General features: G+C 34.4%; 1 protein-coding gene across 1 annotated transcript; it reads left to right on the plus strand.

Annotated features, from left to right (window-relative positions):
* The first annotated feature begins 8,423 nt into the window (after positions 1–8,423).
* LOC142605684 (uncharacterized) lies at positions 8,424–21,140 on the plus strand. Its single transcript, XM_075777114.1, is given in 9 exon segments — positions 8,424–8,563; positions 9,047–9,077; positions 9,364–9,512; positions 10,078–10,288; positions 10,389–10,460; positions 16,864–17,031; positions 17,669–17,764; positions 19,748–19,870; positions 20,790–21,140. Coding segments are annotated over 9 exon segments (912 nt in total). The 5' UTR covers positions 8,424–8,543; the 3' UTR covers positions 20,832–21,140.
* Positions 21,141–21,693: the final 553 nt, after the last annotated feature.

Here is a 21,693-nt window from a genome sequence, read left to right on the forward strand (position 1 = left end):
TATATATATATATATATATATATATATATATATATATATCATATGTTATAGTTCGTCAAAAGGTAGACCCTTTTTAGGAGAAATCCCATTAGCATATGATTGATTATGAATTCACAAATAATAATCATGGCCCACTATTTCCAAACCTTTCTAAATGATATCGGTGGCTTTAATTTTGAGAAGGAATTCCAAAATATATTTGTGTTATGTAAACACTCTAAGGGATATTATGCTATGTCAACATATATCACCCTTAAATTATAGAAAATTTTATACATTTGTGGTTAATATTATTTTGTGAATTTCTTTATTGGTATCTTTGCTCCTAGTCTAACATTTTGCACAAAAAGAGTACATGTAGTACAACAACTAGGCTAGTGCAACTAGACTATCTTGTACATATATTGTCAAGTCCACAGGATTAAGAATGAGAACTCATCAAGAAGAGCTTGCCAAAAAGAAGATCATAGGCCATCTCCCTGGTCGTTGTCAAGTAGCAAGTGCGCCATCAAAAGGAGCATTGAATGACCTTTGGAATGGAATATATAATTTTCATCTCCAATTTGCTAGAAGCAACCTGGACAAATCACAACAGCGTGACCCAATTCTTGGGTCTTCAGGTTAGATGAGTTATTTTCATCTCATTATTTGCAAATAGAATTTGTTTATTTCATGCTACACTACTCTCAAAAGACACCTATGGGTGAAGAAGTTAAAAGAATTAATGAAAGAAATTACCATACACTTTTCTTTCCTTGAAAGGAAAAGGCTAGACAACTTTGTAACTACTAAGCTCCACGTTAAGTGTTCAAAAAAAAAAAAAAATCTATGGTAGTCAATAGAATAGCATGAGTTAGAATTAATCAATTTGAGGAAAAATAAAAATATAAAGTCTAGAAATATTTCAAGAAAAAATATACTAGCTTTAAAATAGCATTGATTGATGAATTTAAGATTCCAATTTTGGGTGTTAAAGTTTTATTTGAACAGTTGTACAACTGTGAGGATTTATAGCCACAGCCTATATACATTCAAAGAATACAATGTATCTATTTAAATATGTTATATATGGCAAGGGAGAAGAGAATCTCACCGTTTTCTCTTTAATATCCCCCACCATTAAAGCCCAAATATAAGTCAAACATTATGACCTTGATATCTTTGTTGGAGTAATATTTAGGTACTCCCGGAGCACGGAGAATGGTGCTCCCTCCTCTTACATTCATGGTGGGATCCGCTCATTAAATTCATGATGGGGTCCACCATGAATGTGAGAGGAGGGAGCACTATTTCATTATACTCCGGGACTACCTAAGAATTTTCCTCTTTGTTGTGGCCTGCAAAAAGTTTTGTTTCCTACTATAACTAAAACAAACCGTTTGCGTCCTTTTAATGGTGTCAAATTAATGGTACACTAAAGAAGGAAAATAAATGGTACACAGCATGCTGATAATAGCTTGGTTGATATTCACGGGTAGAAAAGCTGTGTCATAGGGCCATCCCCCGAATTTATATTTGTATTTATTGATGACAACAGTAAAAGATAAATACAGAAATAGAAAAAGTATGCGCTCTATAGTTATGCATGAGTTATTAGTTCATCAATTGACTAATGACATATTGTTTTTCAAAGAACAATCTGAAAAGATTTATAATAAAAAGAGCATTAGGAATAAAATGCAAAAAAATGGCCTATTCGGCCTTGCACACATAATAGTTTTCAAAGGGAATGCAAGGTGGGATTAGGGTTGAAAGACCCAAAGAATTACAAACTTCAGTCCTTATAGAAATATGGCAATAGTTAAGCATAAATCATTTTCAAAATATTATGAAATTTTGTATCTTGAAATGTTCCCCAATAGAACGAACAAAATTTACTGTTCAAACTTTTCCATGTATAAATATATGCTGCTTTGACTTTGAGAATGGAGAATTTAAACGGTTCCATCTATACCCGACCATGCCTTCGAGCATCCAATGGGAAAAAAATGTGGGACTCTCACGGTGTTACAATCCACATGTATGATTCAATAAAAGCAGCCATACAGGTACAATGTTTTTATTTTATGCTCGCACTAGTGACATCACCAAAGTAAGTATTTACTCGCATATATGATATACAAGCAGAGCTTACTGTCTCTAAATACTAAATAGTATCAATTTATTTCTACGTGATTTTATTAAATGGAAATTAGTTAAGGACCCTATGAATGCTCCTTAAAGTAGTCGGCCAAATGTATATTTTGACCCGAATGATGTGTACTCTATATTAAGCTCATCATTTGAGAACAATCGAGGTTATTAATTTGTTAGTATTTTTTGGAGCAAAATGAGCCTAGTAAAAGCTTGACAAAGTGGATCAACAAAAGGCTCGACATAAGAAAAATCATCCAGCAGAAAAAGGTCATGGAGTAGGCACAACTGATGAGAATGTTGGAGAGGTTTTCTTGCCAAGAACAAAATATAGCAATGATGCAGCCCAATTCTTGGTCCTCAAAGGTCAGATTTAAACATTTCTTTTCCCTTTTAATTCTCCAAGTATTTTGAACAACGATTGAAGTCAAGTGTTAGACATAATGACAAATATCATTATTGCCAAATAAAAACCTAGCTGTTTAAGAAATTTAAAATTATTTATCATGATAAATATAATGGCTGTCTATCATAATGGTAAATATCATTAAACACACCGAATTCTAACACTCTTTAAACACTTTGCCAAGTGTTATTTAGTTGCATGAGAATAGGGTACTAGTTATGAAAATGATTGCTGGAAAGACAAATTGCTAAATTACAAGATTAGTACAAAAATGCACAATTGACACAAAAGGCTAGATAATCTCTTGCTAAAGGCAAAAGGCTTGACTAGTAATATCTGCTCTAGCTAGTGTGACCTATTTTAAACTTTTGATTTCTAGCCGATCAAATGATCTTATGTTCGTCCATTTTTTTGCTATCGTCAAAACAAAGAAAAAAGAGGAAATGGTTGAATTGCCTATAGAGCATGTGCTTCATACGTAAAATAAGACAATTCAGTTTGATCACATGGCATTAAGTGTGGCTTTAATCCTCACTAAGTTTTCATACTCTTACATGAAACGATGTTGTTTGGATGTAATCTATATCAATTCATCCAAAATTTCGTATAATATGTAAACCTATAAGTGGTTTGCTAGAATACTAGCTTCAGATATGCCAAAAACAAATGTTCCAAATTTTCTAAGGGGGTGTCATAATTTGACGAAGAAAAACCCTTAAGAAGAAAATAGAGATATAGTTAAAAGTTGTGAAAATTCCATCTACATCACAAAATGCTTTAACTCCTGTAAATCATGGGTTGTACAAATCCAACAAAGAAGAGCTCTATGACGAAGAGTTCGTCAAGAAGACTACAACAATGAAAAGACCGAGGTATGTACAAAATTGTATTGAGATTCAAGGCCTTCTATTGAGGTAACTCATTTCTTTCTTTCTTTCTTTTTATCCATGAGATCATTTTAGTGAAACTAAATAAATATCAAGCTTGCATGATTATTACAAATGTGTATATAGAACATGTTGAAAATATTGCTATAAAATTGTTACAATTATCACAATCAATATGATTATATTACTAGTAGCATATGTTTCATCGTCATGAATTTGAGAAGTTCTATTAAGTTTCCTAAACTCAAAATGCTAGATGATCATATTCACAATATGCTCATGAATTTAAGTCTCAAGAGAAGTCTTAGACATGAAGCATCATGTTGAGCTAAAAAAAAAAATCTTGAAAAGAGAAGAGCTCGTCATCTTAAAAATGAAGAGCTTGTCAAGAAAATCCTAGCAATAAAAAGATCGAGATATGTCACAAAATAATATCGTCATTTAAGGTAACGCATTTATCTCTGTCTCTTTTGTATTCGTCTATAAAAATTTACACCTAGTAAAGGTTCATGAAAAAATGTATGCATTACTAGACAAATCACAAAAGAGGTAAAACCCTAAGATTACAAAGAAATAAGAAAAAGGTCCACCTAGGCTATTGGTAACTTATTATTTATATATAAATTGTTCTTGTTTAACCAAGTCTTGGCAAGTGCATGTCCGACTTAATGTAGATATCAACATAGCCTGAAGAAGGTCCAAAATGACATAGTGTCAAGGAATCTTTCCAGCAACAAGTGATAAGATTCTGCCAAGATGGATGTAAATCACTGACGAAGTCTAAGTGACAAGATTCCTTAAATGGATGTGAGTCAACAAAAAAAAAGGCTAAGTGATAAGATTTTGTCAAGACGAATGTAAATCACTGACGAAGCCTAAGTGATAAGATTCCTTAAATGGATGTAAGTTACCAAAAAAAATGGCTAAGTGATTAGATTCCGCCAAGACAGATGTAAATCATTGACAAAGCCTAAGTGATAAGATTCCGCCAAGACAGATGTAAATCACCGACGAAGCCTAAGTGACAAGATTCTTTAAATGGATGTAAGTCGCCAAAAAAATGGCTAAGTGATAAGATTCCGCCAAGATGGATGTAAATCACTGACGAAGCCTAAGTGACAAGATTCCTTAAATGGATGTAAGTCACCAAAAAATGGCCAAGTGATAAGATTCCGATAAGATGGATGTAAATCACTAATAAAGCCTAAGTGATAAGATTCCTTAAATGGATATAAGTCACCAAAAAAAAAATTTGGACAAGATTCCGCTAGATCGATGTAAATCGCTGACGAAGTCTAAATGACGAAGCTCTGTAACTGGATGTAAGTCACCTAAAAGTGGCTAAGTAATTAAATACCCTTAGACAAGTGTAAGCAAACAAGGATTCTCACACAAACGCAAGTCACACGCAAATCAAAAATATCAAACGTGACAACCAAAAAATGAATGAAAGAGCATCGAAGTGATCAAGAATGGTCGTCAAAAAAAAAAATACCTCGCTCTTCAATAGTGATAAAAAATGACGGTCCAAATAAATCACCTCGCTCCTCAACTATGATAAAAAATGGTCATCCAAAGAAATCACCTCGCTCCTCAGCAACGATTAAAAACGATCGTCCAAAGAATTTAGCTCAATTTCAAAATCAAGCTACGATCCCTCAAACATCCAAAAAGACCTTCAAAAGGTAGATACTAAGAAGTCGTCGCAAAAATACTACCGTCTTTAAAGAAGAAAGTAGTTGAAGATAAAGAAGTCTGAATCTAACAAGTCGAGAATATTCCCAAAGCCTGACTAGAAAAATCAGACTTGGGAATGGGGGGCAATTGATGAGTCCATAGAAAATTATTAAGGTTATCCCTCTTAATGGATGGTCATTACGTCATTAGTAAGCCATCAAAAATAGATGAGTAACCGCCCAACACATTCAAAAACGATCATCAAAGGCTTTAAACCCTTTCATCAAGACAAAGAACGTTACAATTAGAGTAAAAATCACCCTCATTTATGTCCAACAACTACCTAAGTCACCTATAATAGGGATAATTTGTTCATTTGCTAAGGTACGTCAAAAACTATTACAAAATACTATCTTTATAGGAAAGAGAAGGGCTAATACTAACTTAAGCATCGGAGGCTCTCCCACCAAGTACAACCCGGTAGTCTTTTCGATGAACTCTCTTTATCTTGCAAGTCCTACAAGATCGTCAAGATTGTCAGGCTTTATTATATAGTCTTCGAGATGAACATGGATGGTTGCTTATTGATTCTCACTAAGGGCTGGTGTGCTGAGCATGCTTGCTCGCTCAAGCCTCAACCCCAATGTTCGGGTCGTCCCGTGAATCGTCAATTTGAGTTGGTATATTTCCTAAGCCACAATCCGAGTTGTAACGAAAATCACTTTTTGCTCGGTCCTCACTTTCCATTTCTATTGCATGTACTTGTCATGTATCAAACACATTTTATTTTGAGGTTATAAATTGAAGATCATCCTTTATGAATTGGAGATTACTAGTTTGAATTACCTGTTTGTAATCCTTTAACCACTTTGGGTTATTTGCGTTTGTGGACGCCCATTCATTATATTTTGTAAATTTATAGAAGATTTATAAAATGTTCAAAATATGTTAAAGAAATAGTATGAAGTAATATCGCGAAAACATGAATATATTTTTATTGGATTAAAGTAATTCAAAATTAAGGGGATAAATAATTTTTTTTAATCTCTAGAGGATAAAGAAAAGAGTATGTCATAGAAATTAGTTGAAGTAATGAATTCATCATGAAAAGTGAAAATTTAGAATTTCACACACATGTCCATTAAAAATTTTAACTTAAAGTAAAGTGCAATTAAAGGATTAAAGAACAATGTAGGAATATTGTAATTTAAATAATAATAATAATATTTTAATCCATTCTATATTATTGATATTTATTATATGGTGTAATTGTGCCACATGGCAAAACCTCATGGTCTCCCACATGAGATTTTTGTTTTCTTATTTAAAAAAACATAACCAAATAAATTATTCATATATATAATTAGTACACACCTATAAATAATTAATATATGCATTTAATCCAAGACACATTCAATGAACTAATATGTTTTTTTTGAGAAATAATATGTCCACAACATTTTCACAACATTTTTACAACAAATCTTAAAAGGCAGGTTGTTACTGGTTATTATTGTTGGGACAAAATAGTTTCAAATTTGAACCAATAATAACTAACCACCTGTGATTTGTTGTGAAAATGTTGTAGACGTAGCATCTTTTATATATATATATATATAGAAATGTAATTTTTGTTGAGGTGGAAGCCTAAATGAAGAATATGTCACTTGGCAGAATCTTATTCACTTTCACATGAGGTCTCTACTTTTATATATGGACAAAACTTAGGGCCCATTTGGATTGAAAGGAAAATGAGGGGGAATAGAGTGGGGTAGAGTAGAATTGGCTAAAAATTGGCTAATTTTAGGTCAATTCTACTCTACTCTACTCTACTCTCTCTCCTTCCTCCTTAATCTAAACGGACTATTAAGTACAGTACCTTAGGTGTTGTTTCTTAGGTTACCCTCTTAAAATTTAATCATGTGACTACTTAACTAAAAAAATACACTTCGTGGGTTCTAGTTAACTCAATTGGTAAAGTCTCTGATAGTTGTATAAAAAATCTAGGGTTCAATCATTGCCTACAAAAAAAACTGATTGGCGTCTTGATTTGATGATAAAGAGCTATCATCAGGAGCAGACGCTATAAGTTAAAACTATCTAAAAAAAAATACACTTCTATCCCATAAGAAAAAATACAACACCTAAATACTGTACCTAAGTCCTGTACCTAAGTCCTGTACCTAAGTCTTGTTCTTTATATCTATATTATCTATAAGAGAATTCTCCTCTTTGGACTTGACTTTTATGTGATTTAAAAATACCTCTAGACCCTAAATTTAATAGGGACAAAACTTGAGAACAACTTGGTGAAAATATATCTCATACTCCACTTAAAATGCCTACAAAATAGGACATTCTCCTACTAATTCATATTTTAAAAAGAAAAGTTTTCAAAAATTCAAATTTAAAAAATAAAACTTCTCAACCACTTTAATATTTCCCTCAACACCATTCCAACTTTTTTTATTTATTTAAAATTTATCAAGACTCACTGGTTTCTTTTATTTAATTTTTCTGTTTTTTTTTTTTTTCGGTTTCCTTAATTTCTAATCTTACATACACTAGACTAAAAAAAAAAACTCATTGAATGCACAAAACACTTGTGATGAGGCTGGTATGTATATAAAAATTTATTTATTATATTCGTCTAAGTACAATTCTTTAAAAAAATATATATGATTGAATTTTTTTTCCTATGACTTTTAAATCCACGTCCCAAATACAATTAAAACTCAAAAGGTTTTTTTGTCCCCAAAAAAAAAAAAAAAACTCAAAAGGTATATATATTTTGACTTATGGTAGCTTTATTGAACGGACCTTTTAATGATGAAGATTAGTCAATTCAAAACCAATGTTTAAAAAATAGCCAAGTCTCGTGAGGTGTCGATATTGGTAATTAAAAAACTAAACTAAACCCCCTCAAAAAAAAGAAACACTAAACTAATATCATAAAATATTACTTAGAAATATACTCCTATAGGCTATACATCATACCTGTTAATAAAGTCATTACTCATTAGAATTATATAGATATAAAATACAATGGACACCCTGTTTGTGACGGTGAAAAAGAATTAGAATAATTTTTTAAAAGAAGAAGAAATGAACTTTCCTACCACTTTCATTTCAATTGTGAAAAGCCCACAAAACGGTCAAAAGAAAGCAGTCGTGGAATTTGTCTACGACTTGACGTTTACGTTTGCGCTTAAAGCTTTCACTTCTTCTTTAGGCGCGCCTTTCTACTACTACTTGACAATGTCCAATAGGAAACCACGCACTGCAGAGAGCATATTCCTCGTATGTCTTTCGTGCTCACTCGAACATGCCCTTTATATTCTCTCTCTATTTTTATTTCTCTCATATTCTCTCTTTTTCTGTCTCTCTCTCTCAGCTTTACATTAATATTTTCTACATTTGAACGCTCCAATCTACAAGAGATGGTTCATTGCAAGGAATTGTATCCTTTTTCTGTCTTTCAAATTATTCACAAGTTTTTGTACAATTTCTGTTGCATGATTTTGTTTTTTAATTGAATTTTTTTACTAATGTTGTATTGTAAGTGGGCTTAGTGTTGTTTATGTTTTACTCAATACTAAGTTTAGGATTCATAGTTTAAGAAAAATTAATAATTGAATTCTTGTTATGTAGTTTTGCCTTAATGTAGTTGACCCATTTCACATAAAATTGTCAAGCAGTAGTTTCTTTTCATAGTTTAATTTTAGCGACTTCAATTGATATCAGCGAGACCCATTAGTCTGATACTTTGATATTTTTATTTTATGCTAGTCTTATGCAGTAATATGCGGTAACGGTTATGGTTATGAAGAAGTGCTATTTTTAGTTTCTTTATGCAATTGTTAATTATTACAAGTTAATTTCTCTGTTGTTTTTGGAGGTTTCCCTTAACCCATTAATTTTCAACTGGGGTTCTTTTGTGAAGTCGGATTGTCATGCCCATGTCGTTGGAAGAGGTAAACCAAGAGAATGTGCTTAAATTTTCAAAAATTTACAAAATGTGTATTAATAAAGGGTCTTCTATGGTAGGGTATGATATCCACTATGATCAGAATTGTTCATTTCAGGTGTTCTAATCTTAGTCCTTTTATTTATCTTCATGAAGAAATTATGGAGATTAGAACACTTGAAAATACATGGTTATGATCATAGAGGTACTATAAAATTTTTCATACCCAGTCTAGTTCCTAACTGGATTGTGAGGTTGCCACTAATTACAAACTTTGCACATTTGCGATGTAGTATCATGTAGCTCATACATATGTGGTCATGAAGATGTCACAACAGCACACAACTGGCAATGAAGGGGTAGAAGTCTTGGAGAATAAAGATTTTGAAGACGATGTACTTGGAAAGGGTCGATACACTAATAAAGTTTATCGCCTACAAAGGTAAGGCGGTGAATGCTAAGTATGGTGGAATGAATTTGTTATTGAATTGTGACGGCATGTGAAAGTGGCTTCCTTTGTTTTTCAAGGCCCTCTTATAATTAGTTAGTCAGACTTTTTTGACTGCATTTCATGGGTTGAAGAGCAATGACTGACTTGTGAAATTTTAATTGGGTGACTAAAGTGCAATCTTAGACAAAGGTGTTTGCCTTATATTGGACTAATAGCATTATGTGTTATGACTGCCACATAGCACGCTTGATACAATCCATTGCAAATTTACATGAGCCTGTTATTTCAAAAATTTCCATTGCCATATTCCTATGTTTGGCTAGGTGATCAGTACAAGTGGTTATATAATCAATGTAATTATTTTGATTCTAATGATCATAATTGCTGCCATTCAGTTGAATCAGTCCTTACAAGTTCTGTCAGATTCTTTTCTTCTTCTTCCCGATTTAAGTTTATTTCTGTTAAGTGAATCACTGCTAGAGACTTATTTTACTGTGGATATGAACTTTATGGTTACAACTGTTACAATCTCTTACTCTTGCAATTCTTATTGCAGCAAAGTTCCTTCTTGGCTTACTACTTTTGCTCCAGCAGATGCTCTCATCATGCAAGAGGAAGCCTGGAATGCATTCCCAAGGTGCAAATCAGGTTTGCCACGTCGTCATGATATCATTCTCTGTGTAACATGTTCCTTTTAGAACTTAAATTAATATGCTTTTTTTTTTTTTTTAATTTGCAAATGGATGCCACATTACCCAGTAATGAAGGTAACAACTTCCCCAATTAATTTCCCATTCAGTAATTGTTCTTGTGCAAATATTTCAGTTTATAGTGAAGAGCATACTTATTGGTTTTACATTTCTGCAGTGCCCATATTTTCCCAGGTTTCAGTTAACCATTGAAACTGTTCATACGTCTGGCAATGGGCAGTCAGAAAATGTAAGTTTCTCTCTTCTTTGACCAATTTACTAAAATCCTACCTTTATCTAGAGTAGCAAATTTTTCTTTTTTGGGTGGGGGGGGGGGGTGGTAGAGGCTAGGAGTTCCATCTCTTAAATTGTATGATTTTGCATTGGATTCTATGTTTTCTTTCTTGTTTGTCCTTTTATTTTTTTAATAATCAAGCAAAATCTTTATTGAAACATAAGCTGGAAACCAGCAACAAATACAGAATCCACGCAAGCCAAAAGGCTTGAAAATACAATCTCAAGCCCCAAGCAGAGGCTAACAGATAGCAACATCAGCACATGAGTACAATACACCTAATAACTAGAAGAAACAGAGTGAACTTGCTTAAGAACGGATTCTGCTAACAACACATGAATTTAAAACTCGATTTGCTCCCTAACAACTAACAAGCTCCACAATCTTGATCTTTAGATTTAACCAAGCCTTAGAAAGTGATAGCATTCCTTTTAGCCCAAATTTGATAAATGGCAGCACTAAATGCTAGCCTACTGCAATCAGCCTTCAAAGACTTACCACTTCAACTCTTTACAGCCCAGGCCACAATACTATCTCCCCAATCCTCTCTTGCCAGCACCAATACATTAACTTACCCCGAATTCTATGAGAAAAGGAGCATTTAAAGAACAAGTGCTCCCTATTCTCCAGAGCAGACCTACAGAGGACACACAGAAGGTCACTTGTAATAGTCCAATTAGCCAAACTTTATTTGGTAGATAGCCTACCCTTCATTGCTGGCCATGCTATGAAAGCCCATCTTGGAATTTTTTTGGAAAACCAGATCACCTTACACCAGTCCACCACAGGTCTATGCTGCCTGATTTGATCCTAGGCATTAGCTACAGAAAGAATACCAGAACCTGAAGGGAGCCATCTAGCTTATCTACTTAACCAATCTCAAGCAGAGGTAACTTGCTAAGAATAGTCACCAAATCTTCTGATCTAGCATGACCCCAATTCCAATTTCTGTCAGAGATGACACTAGCAAGTTTTACATTAACACTACTAGCTGCATCATACACTACTCTATGACCAAACTTCTCGTTGGGGCCTTCAGGGCTCCAAAAGTCAAGCCTCAAGAAGATATTAGCTCCATCTCCCACCTGGATTTTTTGAAAAGACTCCTAAGTTTTAGAATCTCTCTCCACCCCCAAGAACAATTGTGAGGATTTTTGACACTCCATATGCTTTGGCCCTTAAGGAGATAGGTTTTGACCAAAGCTACCCATAAAAAGCCAGCTTGAGTGAAGAGAAGCCATAGAAATGTCATGACACAGATTTATTCCACTCCTCCACTCTCTTCAGTCCAAGCTCACCTTCTTTCTTAGGGCAGCAAATGACATCCCAGGCTACTTTTTCCCCTTTCACTAGGCCATCTGAACCCTTCCATAGAAAACTAGCAAGTTTCTTTCTATAGCCTTTAGTCTTCTTAGGCCGGATAAACAGATTGGACCAAAAGGCCTGGATTCTGTATAGACAGATTGTATCAATTGTAACCTGCAAGAAAAACTCAGCACTTTGGAGGCCCAAGAGGAGATTCTAGCATGTGATCTTTTCCAACAGGAGCAAACAATCTTGGTATCTCAACTTACCAGAAATGAGAGGAACACCCAAATACCTCACAGGAAGATTCCCCTTCTTGAACATGATGATGTTCAGAATACTCTCTTTCAACCTGTTCAGTACTCCCCCAAAGAAAATCTCACTCTTAAAAGGATTAGCACAAAGGCCAGAAAATCTTCTAAACTCCTCAATACCTAGCTCAATAACTTTGATAGAGTTCAACTTAGTTGCACTAAGTATTAGAAGGTCATTTGGATAGAATTTAAAGTGCTCAGCCTCCTGGACTTTGCAATGCATAATTCTAGTGAAGACCTCCATCCCAAGAACAGATAGGTAAGATGACAAAGGATCCCCTTGTCTGAGACCCGTGCCACCCATAAAATCCCCCGCAAGACTACCATTCAATGCAATAGAGAAAGAGGCAGAAGAAATACATTCCCTGACCCAATCCACAAAGATTGCAGGAACTCCAACTGCAGTGAGGCATTGTAGAATAAAGTCGCAAGGGATAGAATCATAAGCCTTCATCAAGTCCGCCGTTATAGCACATTTAGGAACACCCTTTGCTCTTTGATAATTCTTCACAAGTTCTTGGGCTAGAAGAATATTTTCAGCAATGCATCTATTGGGAATGAATGTTGTTAGGCTAAGGCTAATGATATCAGCAAGGCAAGGTGATGCAGGACAATTAAGAGAAAATAAAAGAACAAGAAAATTAAAATATAAACCACAAGAATTAAAATAAAATAAAATAAACTCATAAACTTAGGCATCAGCACCCAACGAATTGGAAAATCTCCAACCTGAATCCCATTAATCAATAGTCTCTTCTCATGTACAAATAAACCAGGAGCTTATATAAAGCTAGAGATTCTAGGAAATAAAGAGATAATAGCTAATGAAAACTAATCCTAACTGAACTCAAGTACTAATCCATATCTAATCTCTATTCAAATAGAAGTCTACAATTCTCCAATTTCCTATGAGATAAATACAAAAATCAAATCTGAAAATATAAATTCTAAAATAATTTTGGTTTTGCTCCAACATCATGCTCCCTTGGTTAGAGAAAACTTGACCTTGAGTTTTAAAGCATTGAAGGATGAAAACTCTACACATAACACTTGCTGCAGTTGAGGAATCGTCTTTGGAAGCATTGAAAATAGATAAACCTTACACTCCACTTCATGAAACTCTTCTGGAATCACAAAATCAATGTGTGGAATTGGATTATCAACCTTTTTTGATTTCATCAAACTGTAGATCTTCATGCACCATGGGTGATTCTTCAAGTAGGCTTCTACTTCTTTGTCAACATCAGAGTATGGTGGTACTTGATCTCCATTCATTAGCAGGATTCCATTACCAACATTGTCTTCTATGTGGGAATCAGTAATCTCATTGTGATCTATCATTTTTGATACCCCCATTGAATCAAGTTGAGTCTCCTTTTGGTTCATTTGAAGTGACAGGTCTTGAATCCTTTTTATTAGATCTTCTAAGTCTTGATGTATGGTAGATATTTCATGAATGACTCTGATCTTGGAATGACCATAATGATCAAATTTTGCAATTGACTCTTTATTCTTGTGAAAATTTGTGAGAAATATACAATGCAAAGGTCTTTTTTCATGCTTTCCCAAGTAATTAGCGACCAATGCCAATGAAAGTTTACGTTCTCATAGTGATTCCAATACTTCAAAGCTCTACCAGAAACTCTTGTTTTGGCATACCATATTTTTTGTTTGTCATTTGATAAATGCACTTGTGCAAAGGATTGTTCCACCGCAAATATCCAAAATTTGAAATTCCATGGGTTGTCATCTTGATAACCATAAAAAATAGGTGGTTGAACTGCTACCATTGTGCACTAAAATAATAAATCTCTAAAAAAGAAAAATTGTGATAAGAACGTGAGCTTGCACACTTGAGTTGAACCTGAGCATTGCACTTCAAGCTGATGCGCTCTATAGCTTGGGCCTGGCACTGCAGAACGTCAAAGGGAAGTCACTGATTGGTTTTGGGCTTTCAATATGATGGGTTGGATCTTGTATTAGAATTGGTTGAGTCTAGTTTTATGTGAAACTTTGAAAGACCAGTGAGATCTGACCAAAATTTCAGGTATTGGATACAATGAATCGAAATGGCTGACACGGTGGCAGGGTGGCTGAGCACGGTAATTTGGGGTTTGACATTTGACAGATGGTTTTGTGATGGGTGGAAAAGGAAAAACGAGGATTTTTTTTTTGTTTTTTTTGTTTTTGAAATTAGATCTGTTTTGCTCTGATACCAAATTGATGCAGGACAATCAAGAGAAAATAAAAGAACAAGATTTTTTTTTTTTTGGTTGATAAGTAGCAAAAAAAATTTTTGAAAACAAAAAGAAACCGAAGTAGACTAGAAATGTACTAAGGGAACAAAAACAATCAAGAACCCAAATTACAAAGATCCAACAAATCAGAAATAGAGGAGCAAGACAAAGATTGTAGAGCTAAGCTCCACTCAATCAAAGTATGAAAGAAGAAAGACTTAATCTCGAGAATAGAACGTTCACATCCCTCAAAGCTTCTAGCATTCCGTTCCTTCCAAATACACCACATTAAGCAATGAGGCACACACCTCCACAACCCTTTGCAGCATACCCCAATAGATTCCAAACAAGCTAAATACCATTGTCCAGAGCTCATATGCTATAGGGCAATGAAGAAGGAAGTTATCCACCGATTCCCCACTCTGTTTGCACATACAACACCAGTCTATGAATCAGCATCAGCAAAAGAAGAAAATTAGAAGATAAACCCTAAGAATTGGTACCTAGGGGTCACTTAGAATCAGCACCTAGCAAAAAAAACTTAGGCATTAGCACCTAAGGTGTTAGGAATTAGCACCCAATGGATTGGAAAATCTCCAATCTGAAACTCATTAATCAATATTCTCTTCTCAAATACAAATAAATCAGCAGCTTTTATAGAGCTAGAGCTTCTAGCAAATAAAGAGAAAGATAGTGACTAATGAAACTAATCCTAACTGAACTCAAATACTAATCCCTATCTAATATCAAATCTAATACTTATCTGAATAAAAGTCTACAAACTATCCAATTTCCTATGAGATAAAAAAAAAAAAAAAATTAAATCTGAAAATATAAATTTTAAAATAATTTTGGTTCTGCTCCTGCATCACGAGGTCACGAAGTCTCAATTTATTAGCAAGGATATTGGTAATACATTTGTATATAAAGTCGCAGCAAAATATAGGCCTAAAGTCTCCCATCTTTGGTGGGTTTGGGACTTTTGGGCAAGATTTATGTTAGTAGGATTAACTTCACCAAGCAACTTGCCAGTATTGAAAAAGCTCTTTACTGCACTAATAACATCCTCCTCAATATAGGCCAAGACTTTTTATAAAGGAAAGCAGAAAAACCATTAGGGCCAGGGGCTTTATCATCTTTCATTGAGAAAAAAATGCTCTTTATTTCCTGGCCAGACACAGGCTTCGTAAAATATCTTTATTGGACAGGAAACAAGTCAATTTTTCCAATGTCAACATCATTAAGCTTGCTTGAAGGAGGGCCAAGAAGCTTCTTAAAGAAATTCACATCAAGCTCTTTAATAGCTTTAGTATCCTCTATCCTCACTCCATCATTCACCAAGCATCTAATGAAATTCCTTGCTGTCCTAATGCTTAAAGCTCTGTGGAAGAAGCTAGTATTTTGATCCCCATGATTGAGCCAAGAATTTCTAGATTTCTGCTTCATAAATGATTCCTCTGCATTACTTAATGAAAGGTAATGATGCAAACATTCCTTCCCTTTGCTAATCAACTCAACACTAGGGGAGGAAAGAAGCTGACTTTGCACCTGCTCCAACTCCAGGGGCGTTGAAAGGTAACCAACGAAAGGTAATGATGCAAACAATCCCTCTCTTTGCTAACCAACTCAACACTAGGGAAGGAAAGAAGCTGACTTTCCACCTGCTTCAATTCCAGCATAGCTTTAACAACCCTTTGAGACAAGCAATTGCACTGATTACTATTTATCTTCTTCAAAGTAGCTTTTACTGCTTTTAGCTTATTACAAAGAATGAACATTGTAGAACCATGATACACACCATTGCAAGCTTCTCTAACCCAGTCAAGAAAATTTTCATTATCAGCCCAAAACCTAGAGAAATTGAAAGGCTTTGGACCAAAATTTGGTTTATCCCCAAAAGTAATCATGGAATAACAATGATTAGATACTCCACCTCCAACTCTACTACCAACTGGCTAAATTGATTAAACTAAGCTAAATTAGCAAGAACTCTATCAAGGTTCTTAGCAACAAAAGCCTGTTCATCCCTTCTATTACTCCAAGTAAAAATGGGTCCCAAAAAACTATGTACCAAAACTTCAACTCAACACAAACAGCTTCTTGTAGATACTCAGAGGTTCCCTTCCAGATTTCTCCAAAGAAGATAAAACCACATCAAAATCTCCTACTAGTAACCAAGGAAAATGCCCAACAGAAAGTTTAATAGTCTCCAAGTCTGTCCACAATGCCCTTCTGTCCATACCATCATGTTGGGCATAAACAAAGGTACCCATTTAACTAATTGTAGCAGAGGCGATAGAGGCATGCACACACTGATCAGACTGGAAAAGACAATTAACTGTTTGTTTCTTTGGCCGCTTTATATCTATATCTTTATATTAGCAATTGCATGGCTTTAACTTTTCTTTAATCAAATATAAGTTCACACTGTTTTTCAACTTTTTGTTTGTTATTTGTTGTTCGTTATTTTGGCCTTTCTCAACTGTGTAGCTGAAAATCTAGGTGCATGGTCTAAGTGAAGAACAACTAGCAACCAGAGAAGTGGAATATATTGATATAGCTTCTACTGAAACGAATTATTGGAGTTATCTAGTCGGAAATAACAATGTGGACTTCACCAAATTCAAATCAGAAAGAACTGGCCGTGGCCCACTTTTGGAGGGATGGCAGGTTGTTACATGTTATTTGATCCTGTAATATATATTTGTATGGATGCTGCTACTCAAGGAACTTGGCTTAATTCTTTCAGTTATTATTTTCTTTCTAATTGTCATGTGGGCCTGTCATGTTGATAACTCACTTTCCCTCTTTGATGGCTTTTCCAAGAATCATCCCATTGTTTGTAGCTTTCTCCTTCAAAAAAAGCCCCATTCTTTCTCTTCCCTTTTTGGGGGGAGTCCCTAGATCCCTCACCTCACTTTACATAAGGCTCAAAAATTTGTAGATAAAATATGTAGACCGGTTTTCATTTTTTATTAACTAGTTATTAACTAGTCATTTTTTAAAATTTGTAGATAAGTGCCTTCCACCAAAAGTGATAGGTTGTGGATCTTCCACAAAAAAGGGGGGGGGGGGGGGGGGTAAAGCTACTACCAATCCTTACTCCCAATCTCTGCAAAAGTGGGAGCTTTTTGCACTGAATATGACATTTTAGTTATTCAAACTCACGCTATAACATTTTCTTTGGCTACCATAGTTTCATGGATCAATTATCTTGCAAAACAATTGTTGTTTTCCTATGATTTGCTTGTCTCTTAAATCCTCATTCAAAAATATATTCTACATTGTTCATGAAATTTGTTTGCAGGATAGGTGTGATCCTGTTATGACAGCATACAAATTGGTAACAATTGATGCACCATACTGGGGCTTTGGATACCGACTTGAACAAGCTCTAGTAGCGGTAAAACCTCTTTGCTTTGAACAATTCTTGAGATATCGATTTCAATACAAATTTTTTGGTGAAGGCAGATGCCCACACTTTTCCTGGGTTGCTTACCCTAATAACATGCCATATATCAGTAAGTTGAAAGATGTCAATAGGACTTAAGCAGATTTTAAATTTGAATTTAAATATACACTTGCAGTTGGATTATTACTTATAATGAAGATTGAAGAATCAATGTTCTGCGCTCAATTTAATTTTGTGCATAAGGCCAATTGTTTTGTTTACAAAATCAGCAGATAACATCTAATTACAAGTGGAAATAAAAGGCAGGAACCTTTTTTTTCATCTATGTTGGTGCATTATGGAAGTTACCAAAAGGCTGAACATTATGTATCTTTTCCCTTGGTTTTCAAAATGTTTGTAGAGCTTCATTAGACTCAGTTTGCAATTCCATAGACATAGTAGCCTGTCTAATAGTTGATTTTTTTGGGGACCATGTGCTGGATGCTTCTACAGGAGTTGAGTATGTAAGATAGCACCAATTGAAGCAACTAACTAAACTAGTTTTCTGTGATCCATGAAGGATGTAATAGCATGCATATTTGGATTTTTCCTGGCCATTGCCTTCCAGTTCTCAAGATCTTGCTGCTGTTGGGGGGTTGATGCAATTCTGCATGTATGGAAAATGTAGTTCATAACTTGGGCTTTGTCACTTTTACCTGTTCTTCTATAATAATTTAAACACTTTCAAAGGAAAAATTATAGATTGTATTAGGAACTTGATTGAGAGGCAATACCTTTTCTTGAAAAATAGACAGGCTACTAACATGACTAGTATGAAGGACAATAACTAAAGAAAAGGGCCAACTCGAAAAGGCAAATTTTAGGGATGGCAAAAATAGACAGGCTACTAACATGACTAGTTTGAAGGGCAATAACTAAAAAAGGGCCAACTCGAAAAGGCAGATTTTAGGGATGGAATAAATAGACAGGCTATTAAATGACTTGCCCTATACAGGTTTTTCCCACCCCGAAGAGGTGATGGTGCAAGGACAGGTTTTGCATGCCTCCTCCCACCCCACCCCATTTTGATCGTGTGTGTGTGTGTTGTTTAATTTTTTTAATACATGTTTTACTTATAATTTTTTGTACATATTTTATTACCATCCCACAAACAATTGCGTTTTCTCTCTTTTAGTATCTTGCAACTGTCTCTCCCCTTCCTTTATCATCTTTACTTCATTTATGTTGAAGCCACCTTATCAAATATGGCTAAATACCTCCAACTTTACCTGAACCCACCCTAACCTGTATGGTTTTTCCTGACCCCAAAGAGGGGATGGGGCAAGGATGAGGCACCCTTGGTCCGATCTCACCCTACCTCATTGTCATCCCTATCAAATTTCTTCGAGCAAACTACTGATTGACTTTGTAAAGTGATAAATCTTGGAAAGATTGAAAAACTTTGAATGGATGATAAGTGGGGGAAAAAACTTGGACTTGCTTTATTGACTAATACTACAAAGTTGGTTGAACAACAATGAATTACTAAAAAAAAAGTCATATCCAGTGCACAAAAAAGTTTCCACTTTTACAAGATTTGGAAGAAGTGTTTGGTAGGTGGCCTTACCTCCATTTTTTGGAGGGGTTGATCTCGGACTTAAATCCACAACATGTCGCTTTGGGTGGAAGGCACTTACCATTGCACCATGGAACTTGCCATTATTATACTAAAGTTCCTTGCATTGTTATACTAATTTTTTAAATTGAAAATTGAAGATACATGCATTTGGAATTGCTGAATTATCCATAGTATTAACTGGAATTGATCTTTAGCTGTATATTCTAATTTTCATGTATATTGATTATTTGTTTTGGTGGTGGATACATGATTTTGCCCTTATATTTCATCATATATAAAATAAACAGAATTATCAGAGTTTTCCTTAAACACCCAAAAGCAAAAACCTCATTGATGCTTTTTTATGCTTTCTGTAGGGTGAAAAGGCTCTTTTTTTGGAGAGTCATCGGAATTGTTTTAGTTGGATTGATGAATGGTATGGGATGACAGTGCAACAAGTACGTGAAGTTGAACAACAAACCCAATCTGCATTAAATGAGGTAAGACAGTCCTAAACTTCCAAACTCTGCATTAGAGATTTCATATGATCTGTGAATATGTGGTTGACTTGCGGATTTCCATCTGGGGATTGTGTGAGGAGGTTTTATGTTCGAGGCCATTTTTCTTATGTATACTAAGTCAACATTTTTGTTTTCTTTTTTAATATGACAGGATTGAATTTAACTAGGTTGTTATAGAATTTGTTTTCCATATATTCTTCCATGTTTCTTGTTTCTTGCCCAATTACATTTACTCATGTTCGGATATTAAGTCACCATTCATTGGTATATATCTGTTCCTTATACTCTTTCTTTGTTTGTAATGGGTCAATGGACACTTCACGATGTTCATGATTTCATTTCTCAAAATACCTAAAATAATCAACATTTTCATCATGTACTTAATGGAAATTGGACTACTTTCTGATCTCATGAAAAACAATGGTGCCATATGAATTAAAATAAATTGAAATACATTTCCATGATACAACAAACATCCGCCTAGTGATGGCAGCTCCATTTTGTTGTATTTAGGTGTTCTTTATTTTCCAGAAGACATAGTAGATGAATAGTTCAGATCTGTAGAGTCAAAGAAGGCTCTTACTATCAATGAATATGTGGATGTAGTCTCAGAAATATATATGCACTGAGTTATAATCTTGTCTTCTAGAACTGGCCTCTAGACACATATAATTATATAATCACCTCCTCTAAACTGCAGGTTTGCAGTTATAAAAAAGTGGAAATTTAATTGTGATAGCTCTTTTTGTAGTCGTAAAAGTGTCTGAGATCCCTCTTGTCACTACCTCAAGTTAAAAGCATATCCTGATTAATTTTAAGACTCTGGAAATGCATATCTGCGTTCATTTTTGTAAAGATAATTCAGTTTCAGTGACTGGTATTCTGTGCTCAAAAGCAGAAACTTGGCAAGCCAACTTTGGTGACAAGAATAGAAGGTTAACCAAGGTAGTGAAGGCACTTATAGAAGGAGCTCACATTTCTGGGCAGTATATGCTTGCCACTGATGTGCAAAGTCTGTTCTAAATTCTTCTGGTGATATATTTGCAATGTCACAGCTAGAACAAGCATTACAAACAAAAGTTTATTAATGTTACTAGAAGACTACATAGCAGCTAAAATATTCAATCCATACTATTAATTTGATTTGATACTCCGTTATAATTGAAAATTTGAAAGTATTCTAAATTAGATTTTGACAGCAAGTGTGGCATTCATAATTTCAGTTAATAATTGTGTCATATTTGGGACTGATTCAGGTGATAAAGGTAATAATTGTGTCACATATTTGGGACTGCTTCAGGTGATAATCGTGTCACATAATTTTAGGTGATAATTAGATTTCGGCAGCTAGTCACAAATTTATTGTGAGTCCTGGCCAATGAGCTCTATTTCAATTGGGGGCTCTTCTTATAAGCACCGAATGTAGGGTGAGGTATCGGTTTAAGACCTATCAAATGCATATGTATAATTAAAAGGAAAAAAAAAATTATATATCGTGAATATGTGACCCCATTATTCCCTAGAACTTACACTTTGTGAGTTCTCCATCAATTTCATTTCAAAATAAGGTTTTCTGAACAGACAAGATACAAGTATGATCTACAAAATTCTATGACTTTAAGATCTATATCAATACATTTCATAAATTAAAATATATAAATAAATAAAAAATCCTTTCATACTTTATTAATGCATTTATAATAATATTTGAATATGGAATCCAAGACCGTCTCTCTAAATATATTTTGTCTCTAAAGGTAAAATGTAAATCTTAGACGTGGCAAAATGGGTTGGGACCATAC

This window comes from Castanea sativa, chromosome 8, assembly GCF_040712315.1.
Source record: "Castanea sativa cultivar Marrone di Chiusa Pesio chromosome 8, ASM4071231v1".
Taxonomy (NCBI): domain Eukaryota; kingdom Viridiplantae; phylum Streptophyta; class Magnoliopsida; order Fagales; family Fagaceae; genus Castanea; species Castanea sativa.